Source organism: Eleginops maclovinus, chromosome 5 (genome assembly GCF_036324505.1).
Source record: "Eleginops maclovinus isolate JMC-PN-2008 ecotype Puerto Natales chromosome 5, JC_Emac_rtc_rv5, whole genome shotgun sequence".
Lineage (NCBI taxonomy): Eukaryota > Metazoa > Chordata > Actinopteri > Perciformes > Eleginopidae > Eleginops > Eleginops maclovinus.
The window spans coordinates 25,675,799-25,688,033 of record NC_086353.1 but is presented as its reverse complement, the minus strand read 5'-3'; the positions used below and the strand labels follow the sequence as shown (position 1 = coordinate 25,688,033).

At 41.9% G+C, this 12,235-nt stretch overlaps 1 protein-coding gene across 1 annotated transcript in view; it reads left to right on the top strand.

Annotated features, from left to right (window-relative positions):
• Window positions 1-2,667: 2,667 nt before the first annotated feature.
• LOC134865060 (sodium/potassium/calcium exchanger 3-like) overlaps window positions 2,668-12,235 on the top strand; it is an 89,684-nt gene continuing 80,116 nt past the window's right edge. Inside the window, exons 1-2 of the mRNA XM_063884450.1 lie at window positions 2,668-3,091; window positions 7,571-7,699. Coding sequence (XP_063740520.1) covers window positions 2,896-3,091; window positions 7,571-7,699 — 325 coding nt within the window. The 5' untranslated portion in view covers window positions 2,668-2,895. The remainder of the gene's footprint in view (window positions 3,092-7,570; window positions 7,700-12,235) is intronic.

Below are 12,235 nucleotides of genomic sequence, written 5' to 3'. Positions count from 1 at the left end.
ACCACCTGGACCGTCTATACTGTCCCAAATTTTTTTTAGTCCAGCAAGCTATTCTTGGCCAACCACCCCATCCACTGGTGCTGAGCTGATGTTTCGCCATATTGTGCTAGAGAGGGAGAGGAGCTCGGATTTGGGAGCTTTCATAGAGGGAAGACATGACCCAAATATGTCTTCCAGCTAGTTAGCCAGCCGTAGTGCTGCTTCAAATTGGGCTGCAGCTCTCCTCTGCAATGACTGCATTGTGGTCCCAATGCCAGACAGGCTTTACAGTAATAGCGGAGGAAGTAGAGACGTTGGATTATTGATATACTGTCCCAAACATCTGAGAGGCCTGCAGTTGATTATAGCTGTAACAGGGCGGGAACTGGGAGTTTTGTCCATCTTTGGAATCACCTGTGTCACAAAGCAGCTGGGCGGTTTTTGTGAGCTGTGGGGCAGGGCAGTGGGCGCGGCGTGGGTCAGACGTGGGGAAAGTGGGTTAAATTCCGGGCATTCTCTTCCATCTGAAGCAACTCTGCTTCTGGTTTGTCTCCTCCACAACTTATCTTCCATCTTGTGCGTGTGTGAGAGTCCTTTGCCAAGCCCACTGGCTATGGAAAAACAATTTAGCTGGATTTAATTTGTTGCCCCCCCCCTCCTCTTCCCTTCTTCCACTTCCCTCCTTCTCCCCTTTTTTTTCTTTTGTGTGCCTCAGAGGAGGTTGGGAATTCATCTTGTTTGGTAACTCCATGCCCAGTCCGAGCTGGCTCTGCTAGTTAGACAGGGCCAGGTTTCACAACAGCTCTAAGATCTCCAGTCAAGGGAGGATCCTTACAAGAGTTTGCCATAGGTGATGCTTAAATAGCTAGTGTTTATCCCTTTGCGAAAGAATTTGGACACATAAATGTAGATTATTTTTCTTATAATGTCTTGTCTTCTATCCTTTTTTCTATCCTAATTCATCAGTGTAAGCTCCATGCTGCTAAGGGTTTAAACAGCACAATGAAACCAGTTGCCTAGAGCCCTGACCACTTTTTCCATTCTTGCTGGAAACTTTCCAGTGCTATTTATATGAAACCTCAGGACCAGCAATCAAGAAAAACAATTGGCTAGGATAAAGTATCATCCATTATCCTAAAGTTCTGTTTCACTCATCAGAAATGGCAAACACTCTAAAACTCTTTGCTATATCTAGTAGGTGAGTGACTGGACGTCAAGTGAAATCAATTATGTGACCTAACTACTGTTGTGTAGCCAAAGAAAATACTACACCTAATCTGTGAGCAGTGAGCGCTCCAGCTCTTATTTTGGACTGAGGAGAAACAGAAATGCTTGTTTATTCATGTTGACTTTTTGGCGGACATATTTCAGAATGATAACATTATTATGGGTTTCATTTTTAGAAGTCGGGTCTGGAAGACATCACTGCAGTGTTTGGCTGCTGCCCACAGAATGTGTGCATGTTTGAATGGTATTAGTCCAAATCAACTAGTGAGGTAAGTAGAAAGGCAATGCAGCTTCATAAACACCATATTAAATGTGTATTTTATTGATTTTTAGTAATGCAGCACATCATTACTTTCAAATGCAGGCTGCTGCACTGTGTATCAATAAAAGGCAATCCCAGAAGAGGGCAGTGAAAGGCCCTCACTTACTTTCTTTTAATTTAATTCTAACACACTATTTTATTTAGCTGAGGCAAGTCGATAAAAAAACCTCTGAACTCAGAGTACTCTTGAAGTACTCTTTTTTTGTGTGTATTTTGTTATATATGGAAAAGTGATGTAAATGTATTTAAATAAAGGTTAAACTAATAAAAGATTTCATATCACCAATTATCTAAAACAATCAAGACATGTGGTAAAGACTTGTACATGCACCTAAAATATACATTATAATATGATTTATACACACATTCAGACTAATTGTATTCTTTCTCAGCAAGGCTTTATGCATTCAATCATGGGAGCCATATTTGAAAGACATATTTTATTGCAGAATTCCTGAGAACCTATGAAGCCTTCTCCATTCAACTTCCTAACTGGACTATCACTGCTCTATGAACTTCACATGTGCTCAAATACAGAACAGCAAAGAGACAAAGTGGTGCTGGTAAACACAATGAAGCCTTTGGCTAAATATTGAGAGTAAATATTGGACTAGATTGGTCTGGTGGCCAATCTAAATTAATGCTACCGTTTACTAACCGCTGTGTGTCTTGCATTATGTGTCAGTGTTTGCTAGCATGATCGCCACATCCACTTTATGAGGTATACAACGTCAGAAAATTTAATAATGTAGCTTCAGTGATAATCCAGATTCACTTGACTGTGGATTAAATGAAAAGTTATGTTTTAAGTTTAGTTAAGAAATTAAGCTTCATGAATCTAAAATGTCCCTAACGTTAAAAAAGGTTTCACAATACAACTTCAAATGAGTGTTCCAATATTATATAGAATATTTCCTATTGCCAAATCTGAGTATTGGACACAGGTAAAACATAATCGAACCCAACATGATTTAAAGCTAACATAAAACATTATTATACATTCTTTTTTGAATTATGTGAAAATCTATATTTTTTTCTGAACTGGGTTTCACTTTGGCCAATGTGTGTGAGTGCATGCCCACGCGCACCCTCTCTCTCTCTTCCTCCTCGTGCCTCTCCCTCTCCACTCAGCGCGCGGACGCCTCCATGGAGGGCTCACCACTTCCACGGCCACATTTCAACATGACTTAAGAAGCAAAGCCTGGCTCTGCAGCATCCCAGACGTACCAATTTACAACTTTTTTATTTAAACATCCCCCCCTGCTCCTCTGAAACCCCTCCCCAGTACTTTCCTTCATCCTTTCCCGGGAGATAAAGCAGTTCCGTGGGAATAAGAGGCTCGCTTCTTGTTTAATTCGAGGACCAGCATGGATGTGGCAGCGGCAGAGGGGATTTCTCTGCCGGGTATCCGACTCCGGAACCGGCCGAAGCAAGTGATGCCTAACCAGCGGAAGGTGAAGGCGAGACGGAAAAGACGAAAGGAGTTGGTGTTAATCCAAATCTGCTTGTTTGGCGGCTTGATACTGGTCGTGAAGGGGTTTTCCTTCTTAGCGGAAAATTCAGGTGAGGATTTAGCTGTTTGTTCAGGGGGGAACTAGGAAGCCGGGGAAGGGGAGCTGAATCCCCCGTGGTGGTTTGCTTGTTTGTCTCACTGCTGTATATGTTTGGCTCTGTAACGATTCTCCAGTGAGCTGTCATTTTTGTGTCCTCAAACGCACAGGTTAGCCTATTATGCTTCCAAACAGGTATTGCCATTGGTGTATAGGCAGTGAAAACACATTGCAGTCTCTGTAAAACACCCCGTTGTTATCACCTACCTTTCATTTCCACTTGAAAAATGTAAAAACGAACTGTAAGGTGGTGTCATGTATGAAAGTTATTATTTTCATATTTTTCCATAATCTTCCTTTAGTTATGTTCCCATATCCTACAAAAGTGTGGGTTCCATGTTATTGAAAGAATAAGAGGTCCGTGACTTCATCAAAAACCACTGCAAAGTCACATTCTGATCAAACTTGTCAGAACCCATTGACCTAAAAAGTCCTCGTGCATGGGCGTCAGAGCATGGAGCTGTCCTAAAGGTGCACAGTTTAACTTTGCGGAACTGTTGTGGGCTTGGGGTGGGGGGAGGTGGGGTGCCGAGGCGCTGTATGTTCAGGTGTTTCAGCCGCAGAGCGGCAAAGAGCCCCAGGGTCTCCATGCCTACACCTGCACAGGTTACTGCAAATAGTTGCACACAAGCAAACAGTGTCTCTTTCCAACTTCATGTCCCCGCTGTTCTGACACGATTAGTTTTGCCAAAGAATCCAAGTGCAATCAGATGATACCAAGTGCAGTACTTCCTCACAGCAAACATCTGCACCCTTTGACTTCTCATCTCTTTCTCTTTTATCTCTCTGCCATTGCCCCCCCACTCCCTCCACTTGAGTCAGCGTCAGCCAAAGTGAGATGTATTTATCACTTTCTATGGACAGAAGGCCTGCATGAATATTCATTCACTCATGATTTGTGCATCATCATTAGGACTCGATTTGCCCCCCCTTCTTTCCTCCTCACTGGTATCCTGGTTACATGGAAGTGCAACAGTGCTGCTCTCTGTGTGTGCCCAACATCAGAGAACAACGAGGGATGACATTTGGAGCATTTAATGCATTACCGTTGTCCCCATTGTGTTCTTGTTAACTCTTAATCAGCTTTGCCTGAATATAAATTAAAGTTGATTATTTATGATGCGCTTAATGAAGTTCTGGGTAAATTAAGCTTTGTGTTGCGAAGCACTCAACGCCTCCTCGCAGGGTGCATTAATCATTCCTACACTCTTCTTCATGTGCGAAAGATGGAAGGGAAGGAGGGAGGGAGAAGTTGAGCACTGACACGCAAACCTCACTGCTGCTGTGTGTGTGGTAGTGAAGGTGAGGCCAGGTGAGAAGTTCAGCCATGCCCCGAGGACCATTGAATAACTGGGCTTTTTAATTCTGTTTCTCTTCGGCCAGAGACTTGTGGTTGGCAGGGTGAAAAAGGCCGGCGTGCTCCTGCTGGGCTCCCTGAAGTATGAAATGATTTCATTGGTGTTGCTGCTTTCTTGAAGAATGTGCAGATGTAGCCACAGTGGGAGCCCCCCACTTTTGGCGCTCCGCCCCCTAGGATTTTGTTTTGGAAAAAAAATCACGAAATTCCCCCTTCAATGTATGAATCAGGAGAGGGTTGGGGGGGATACTGAAGTGACACATCTGTGGTGCACTCCTGCAGCTGTTCACTTCTATTACATAAAGTATCAAAGTTTAATGTGCCAGAGAAGACAACTGTGTGCATAAAAAATACAACAAATTGCATGACACGCACTTCTCAACCTGCAGCACTTACATATAACTTATACGGAGAGAAAGGTCAAATAGAGGGCTTCAGGAATGAGTCTTTAAACAGAGAAATAAGTTAGCTCTGTACCTCTGTAGCTAATTATGCTATTTTAGCTCCTACTAGCAAAGTTCCTTGGAACATGGTTTTGATACCTGAAACAAGGTCTAGTAAATACCACACTGGGGAAAGTCTGAAGCGTCCTTGTGGTATTAAAACAGTGGTTGCTAACATGTGGTCAACTGCCACAGCTAAGTGTCATCATGCCAAACATAAGCCGCCTTTAGCTTAGCGGTGATAATGATCCATCATCCCTTTGCTTTCTGATGAGGGAGTTTTGCTATGTCAACGTCCGGTTCCAGCCCACAAAAATAGTTAAACACTGAACCACTCTTTTAATGAAAGTAACGTTTAGTTATGACTGCCCGGCCAAAAAAAAGGTCACAACCTGGATTTAACTAAGCAAATAGGTAAGAGCCTCCCATTGGATAATTACTGCATGGGTGATTATGTTTCAGCTGGCAACAAGTTATTGAACCCTAACTGATGCAGTGAGCTCTTCTCATTTGTTAAACAGTCATGTCGAAAGACATATCCTGTGGTCGTGGAAAAGATGTTATCTGTTTCAGAAGGGTCACATTATTGGCATGCATCAAGCAGAGAAACATTTAAGGAGATTGCTGAAACTACTAACATCGGGTTAAGAACTGTCCAACGCATTATTAACAACTGGAAGGACAGCGGGGAAACATCATCTTCCAGGAAGGAATGTGGTCGGAAACAAGTCTTGAATGATTGTGATCGGCGATCACTTAAACGTTTGGTGAAATCAAAGGGATTGGGAATACACAGCTGTGTAGCCATTAGAAAACCACTTGTCAGTGAGGCTAATTGGAAAAAACGGCTTCAATTTGCTAGGGAGCGTAAAGATTGGATTCTGGAGCAATGGAAGAAGGTCATGTGGTTTAATGAGTCCAGATGTACCCTGTTCCAGATTGATGGGCGCATCAGGGTAAGAAGAGAGGCGGCTGAAGTGATGCACCCATCATGCATAGTGCCTACTGTACAAGCCTGTGGGGGCAGTGCTATGATCTGGGGTTGCTGCAGTTGGTCTGGTCTAGGTTCAGCAACGTGCCCCAAGAATGAGGTCAGCTGACTACCTGAATATACTGAAGGACCAGGTTATTCCATCAATGGAGTTTGTCCTCCCTGATGGTACGGGCATGGTCCAAGATGACAATGCCAGCATCCATCGGGCTCAGATTGTGAAAGAGTGGTTCAGGGAGCATGAGACATCATTTTCACACATGGATTGGCCACCACAGAGTCCAGACCTGAACCTGATTGAGAATCTTTCGGATGTGCTGGAGAAGACTTGCGTAGTGGTCCGAATCTCCCGTCATCAACACAAGATCTTCAAGATAATGTAACTCTGGACAGAAATAAATGTTGTGACTTTGCAGAAGCTCGTGGAAATGATGCCACAGCGAATGCATGCCGTAATCAAAGCTAAAGGCGGTCCAACAACATATCACAGTGTGTGACCTTTTTTTTGGCCAGGCAGTGTATGTTAATGTGCTATAATTTACTTTAGCTTAAAAAATGGATCAATAAATAGTTTGACAGATTTTTTAAAATGGGTAATTGATAAATTGTTTATCAAAGGAAAAAAGCCAAACATTCCCCGGTGTCATGACATCCAATGTGAGGACTATATCACTTATTATTTATCATCTAAAAGATCAACCAAAGAATAAGTCAGCAGATTCATCAATTATAAAAACTGATCATAAGTTTATGCACTACAACGTACTGTAATAACCTGTGTCTTTCCTGGAGAAGAGTTAGTGTCCGAACACATTCACAGTTGGCACCAAATGCCTGCTCGGATTCAGGCCCTTACACTTAAGGGCTGTCACAGGAGAAAGTTGATGTGATAAAAATGTGTAACAATTGTTGATCTGCAATGATAAGTTAACTAAATAATGAGTTAATCAACAGAAAATGATGAATGAATTCAATCACTTAGGTACATTTTCAAACAAAAATGACAAACATTTCTTGGTTTGAGCTTCCCAGATGTTTGAAATGCTATGAAAGATAACAGAACATGTTTCGGACAAGACACAGGAATTTGAAAAGTATAGAGGGAGATTTTTCTTTTTTTTAGACTTACAATTTATTTAAAAAACAAGTGTGTCAGAATTGAACTCTGCAATGTGGCTGCTGCTGTGAGCACCAACCAGATACTGGCTCCATACATGACGCAGGACGGGCTAGCTAACATAACGCTTCTGCTTAAAACATATTTATCGCAAACTCCATTTGAAAAAAACAGCCTTTCATATTAGGCTCTTTACCCTCGCTGTGACGACCAGTACATGTTCCTGTTTCTATTGTTTGTGTTTAAATCATGATAAATCAGTTTATTGGTTTTACTCTTACTATTTTGCAGTGTAATGAGCATTGAATTCATACGACATACGATTATCGCACCATTACTACAGTTTCTGATTCAGCTGATGTTTTTTAAGCATGCTTGTTCCTCAAAGTTTATGAATAAAATCGAAGGTATATTCACAATCTTTGGTGTATTTAAAAAACGTCAATCTGAAGGTTGTTGCTGCATTAAAACGTCATTGAATCTATTTCAAAAGTTGACTTTTCCCTGTGGCAAACCTCCTGCAGGTTTCCAGGTCTCCAGCCACAGCGGCGAGGCCCAAGAGAAAAGGGGAGGGAGGAGGCTCCTGCAGGAAGTGGACAACAGCAGCCTGGAGGAAATGGAGAGTGAAGGATCTAGGAACTGCACTGCTCCAGGTAAGAGGGAGACAGGATGAAAGAAAGAGGACACACGTGTCCCCCCCCCCTTCCTCATTCTCTCCCTTAAGAACAAAAAGCGGGAGATGAGGAAAAAAGGTCACCCCACATGTTCTCTTTACTTTTTCCTGTACCCCTAATTTGCTTCCTGGTGTGGGGTAACCCAGATTTTGATGTCAGACTATTTCCCATGAGCGCAGGCTGCAGCAGGCGGTGACATTCCAGCTGCCTCGGCGGTTTTCACCCTCGCTCTCCATCTCTTTTTTTTTTTAAGAATCCTGCAGATTTTATTCTCACTTCCTCCACCAAGCTTTCCCTCACCATCTCTCCCATTCCTTTCCTCTGTGTTTCCCTCACGATTTTTCCCCCATAGTGGGCACATTTCAGAAATAGAATAAAAAATATATCCCTGTTGCCATAGCGACCTTTTTATCTTATCATCAACTTCAGTTTGAGGCACTCAGGATGTGAGGATGCTGCTGAAGGCATTTTGTGAGGTTTGTAAAGTAAAAAAGAGTGATTGACACATGAAGGTGACTTTATGAAGTCGTATAAAAGCATGTCATGTGATCTCTGGATAATTCCTTATGTTTGCACGGACTCCCATATCTGCTGCTATTCTGAGAGAAGAAGGACATTTCATGTTCTCTCCGGGTATCAATTATGTGTAGAAGGTAGGTCGGAGCGAGGTGGCTGCACTGCACATCACACTGACATTTGTCGCTTGTACCTTGAGCAAGAGACAATCCCCCCCCCCCCCTCCTCTTTTCGTGAGCTCATTAAGCAGAATGGCCGTCATCAATCTCCTTCCTCACCTTCCCAAGGTTGCCACTGTCATCTATAAAGGGAGCCAAGGTCACGGTTCAACTTAATCTCTTCTCCTGCTTATTATGCAGTAGCTGCCCTTTCCTCCTCTCGGGCTAAATTTAAAGCTCGTACCCTGGTGGCTTCGACTCATGCCACCCTCTGGAGGACAGCAACGCTTTTAGCTAAAGAAGCCTCAATTACTGGGGATTTTGGCTCCTGACCCTAGTATGAGACCCATCAAATGTGCCATTGCGAGAAGTTAGTGAGTCATTTTTCAGTAAACCTTTAAGGGAGTAATCTGCATATTTTCAATGTTGATGTATGTGTGACAGGAAGGATGTCAAGGCAGCACTCAAAGCATTTCGTAGGTTATTTTAAAGAGATGTTATCATAACCAGGTTCATATTTGTATGTAGTGTCTATCCTGGGACATGTCTCCATGCTCTAATGTTCAAAAAGCTCTTTATTTTTCTCATACTGCCTGCCAGCACCTTTTTTCACCCTCTGTCTGAAACCAGAGCCCAGTCTGCTCCGATTGGTTTGCTGGCTGACTGATTGGTCAACCACTTAGAGATGTTTGCCTGTCAGGAAAATGTATTGGAGCTCTAGCCAGTAGAAGTGCGAGTGTTACAGAGTGATGTCATCATTATATATTACAGAAGTAAACAATTAACTCCAATGGAGGCGTTTCAGGCCTGTTCCAATTTTGCTCAAAATACCAAACAGAAGAGTTATAGCATCCCCCTCTGTTTCAGCCCTGTTCCAAAAGTGCTGATTCTGTGTCTGTAGCTTTAAATGCTAATGAGGTGCTGCTGGCCACGCCCCTTTGTGTTTCTGGCTCTCTGCCCCCCACCCAAGCAACTCGATGGTAATAGTGAACCCTGTGGAAGAGAAGCGCTTCACAATGTCCACCGGCAGAAACTCAGAAGTGCCGGATTTTTTTTTTTTGGGGGGGGGGGGGATTCAGGTAAGAGGGTGGGCGGGGCTAGCCGTGGTTGGTTTGTTGCTAATGCCGTACAACCCACAAATGACGTCAAAGATGAATGTTATGTCATATATGAACAAGAAACCTAACATTTTCTGAGTGGCTTCCACATACTTGGATCAGGAGGGAAAGAAGACAACCTTTGTTGCTGAAACTTCTTGAGTCTCTTAACACACAGGGGAGACATATATGTATACATATATATATACATATATGTATATATATATGTATATATATATGTATACATATATGTATATATATATGTATATATATATGTATATATATATGTATATATATATATACATATATATATATATGTATATATATATATACATATATATATACATATGTATATATATATATGTATACATATATATATACATATGTATATATATATATGTATATATATATATATATATATATACATATGTATATATATATATGTTTTCAATCAATTAAAAAGTGCATTTTGCTTAGCAAGGGACCTTTTAAGTGCAGTTAAAGTAGAGGAATAGACTTGAATAAGAAATAGGCTACAATACATGGTTTGTTCCAGATTGAATCACAACACGTTTGTTGTGTGTGCCTCTGCTGCAGAGTGCAGCACAAGCCTGATGAGAAAGCAATCCGAAGAGAGCTCTGTGTTCTGGGAGGACGCGGCACTCGCTGATTGTTGCCTGAAATTAAAGGCCTGCTGATCAAGAGATCGGAAGATGACGGAGAGAGGCAGTCGGAAGTCGGAGAGTGAGAGAAAGGCCCTCATTAGCTAATTTCCCCCTTCGAGCAACACATGAAACAAGCCATCATACCCGTCATTATGTCTTCCTCACTGATTTTAATTATGATGGCTTCTATGGATTTCACACTCTTATTTAGCCCCTCCCTCTCTGTCATTATCACTTCTTCGTCAACGCAATGGTTATTTATTAGCTACTTTAAGTCACTATTTCTCTGCCTCTGCCCCCTTGAGGGTTTACAAATTTGCTGAAAATGTCACAGAGTCTTTCAGGCTTGAGAAATGTGTGCTGAGCTCACACGTGTGGTTGTGTGTGTGACCTTGTTAGTGTGTGTAGACGGGGAGGTGAATACAAGTAGTCTTCCACCAAAAGAGCCCTCTCTTGCTGTTGACCTTTCTTTTATTACGGAATACAGGAGTTTTGATGAAGCCCAAATCGATGGTGGGAGGCCACCCTGCATGCCCCACTTTTACAGACATACTGGAGCTGTTATCTGAAGCTGTTATTCTGCCATACACACACACACACACACACACACACACACACACACACACACACACACACACACACACACACACACACACACACACACACACACACACACACACACACACACACACACACACACACACTTTGTACATCCTTATTTATATACTGTGCAATTCAGCCTTAATATTCTATAATGACTTACACACCGTAAGTATATACAGTATTCTAATATACATCTTGTGTATTGTAATACAATGTGCACATTTCTACTTTTATGTTTATGATATTAATATGTTTATAAATGTTTAACTTATTGTGTCTATATAAATATTTTTTACTGTATTTTGTTATATTTTATCTTTAATTCTTATGTTTAATAAAATATATAAATATCTTAATTTGCGCTGTTTAAAATCTTTATTGCACATTCCTACTTTAACTTTTCATGTTGATTTTAAATATTTGTATTATTTTATCTTTTATTGCCCATTTAACTTTAAATTTAAAATGGTATTTAAATATATATTTATTTTATGTTATATTTTTATTGCACATTTTTTCTTTAATTTCACATGTTTATATATATATATATTTTATGGTGTTTTCCCTGGTTTGAATCAAGTATTGTAATTGTGATACACAGACTGTAGTGTTTTCTTCCAATTTGGTCTTTCAAACACATGTCCAAGCACAGGTAGGGAGTGTACCCCCCCGAACCGCTCTCTGTACATTAGCACTGGCTGTGTGATTAGGTATGGGTACCCCGACCACGTGTCTTGCTCTCTAGAGGTCTCTCCCCGGAGGCTGTCCTCCTCCGTTATGAAACATCCTCTCTGCTCTGCTCCGACGCAACACTCCATTTTAGGACAGGAGGCTGCTGTGACTTAATCAGGGCTTCCCTGTGAGAAATGTGCTGTGTGTGCGCCTGCGTGTGTCTGCACATTGGAGCGATAGGAGGGGAGTGTCGTTAAGGAGAGTATTGATTAATGCGAGAGTGCTGGGCCCCAGCTTTCTGCAGTGAGAGTGCAACCTGTGTGAGTAGCACTTGTGTATTTGTTTAGCCTCCATCACTTCACGTGGGCAGCTTCCTCCCCTTGTGCCAGAGGCAAGAAACCAAGCCATATTAACACAGCTGAGGAATTAATCAAATCAGAAAAAAAAGATCACTTCCTTAAACCTCGACGAGACACCTCCACTAATCAACTGCAACATTGACCCAGGGTTCCTCCCATAATGATTTCCTCTGAGAAATCAATTCTGCCGTATTACAATATTAGCTCTGAGTGGGCTGCTGCTGCCTTCCCAACAACAACTGCATTAACAGTTGCAGGTTGGCAAAGCCATCGTGTTGTTGCAGGAGCTCCGTGCTCAGGGGAATAAGCCCGATCCATCACAGCAATTAGCTCAGTGAGCGGGGAGTCCTCTGCACATCACATCCTGCTGTTTCCTTGCCTCACTCCCTCTTACTCTTCTCTAACATTTATCCAACAGTATTCTTTACGGTTGTTTTCCTTTTCT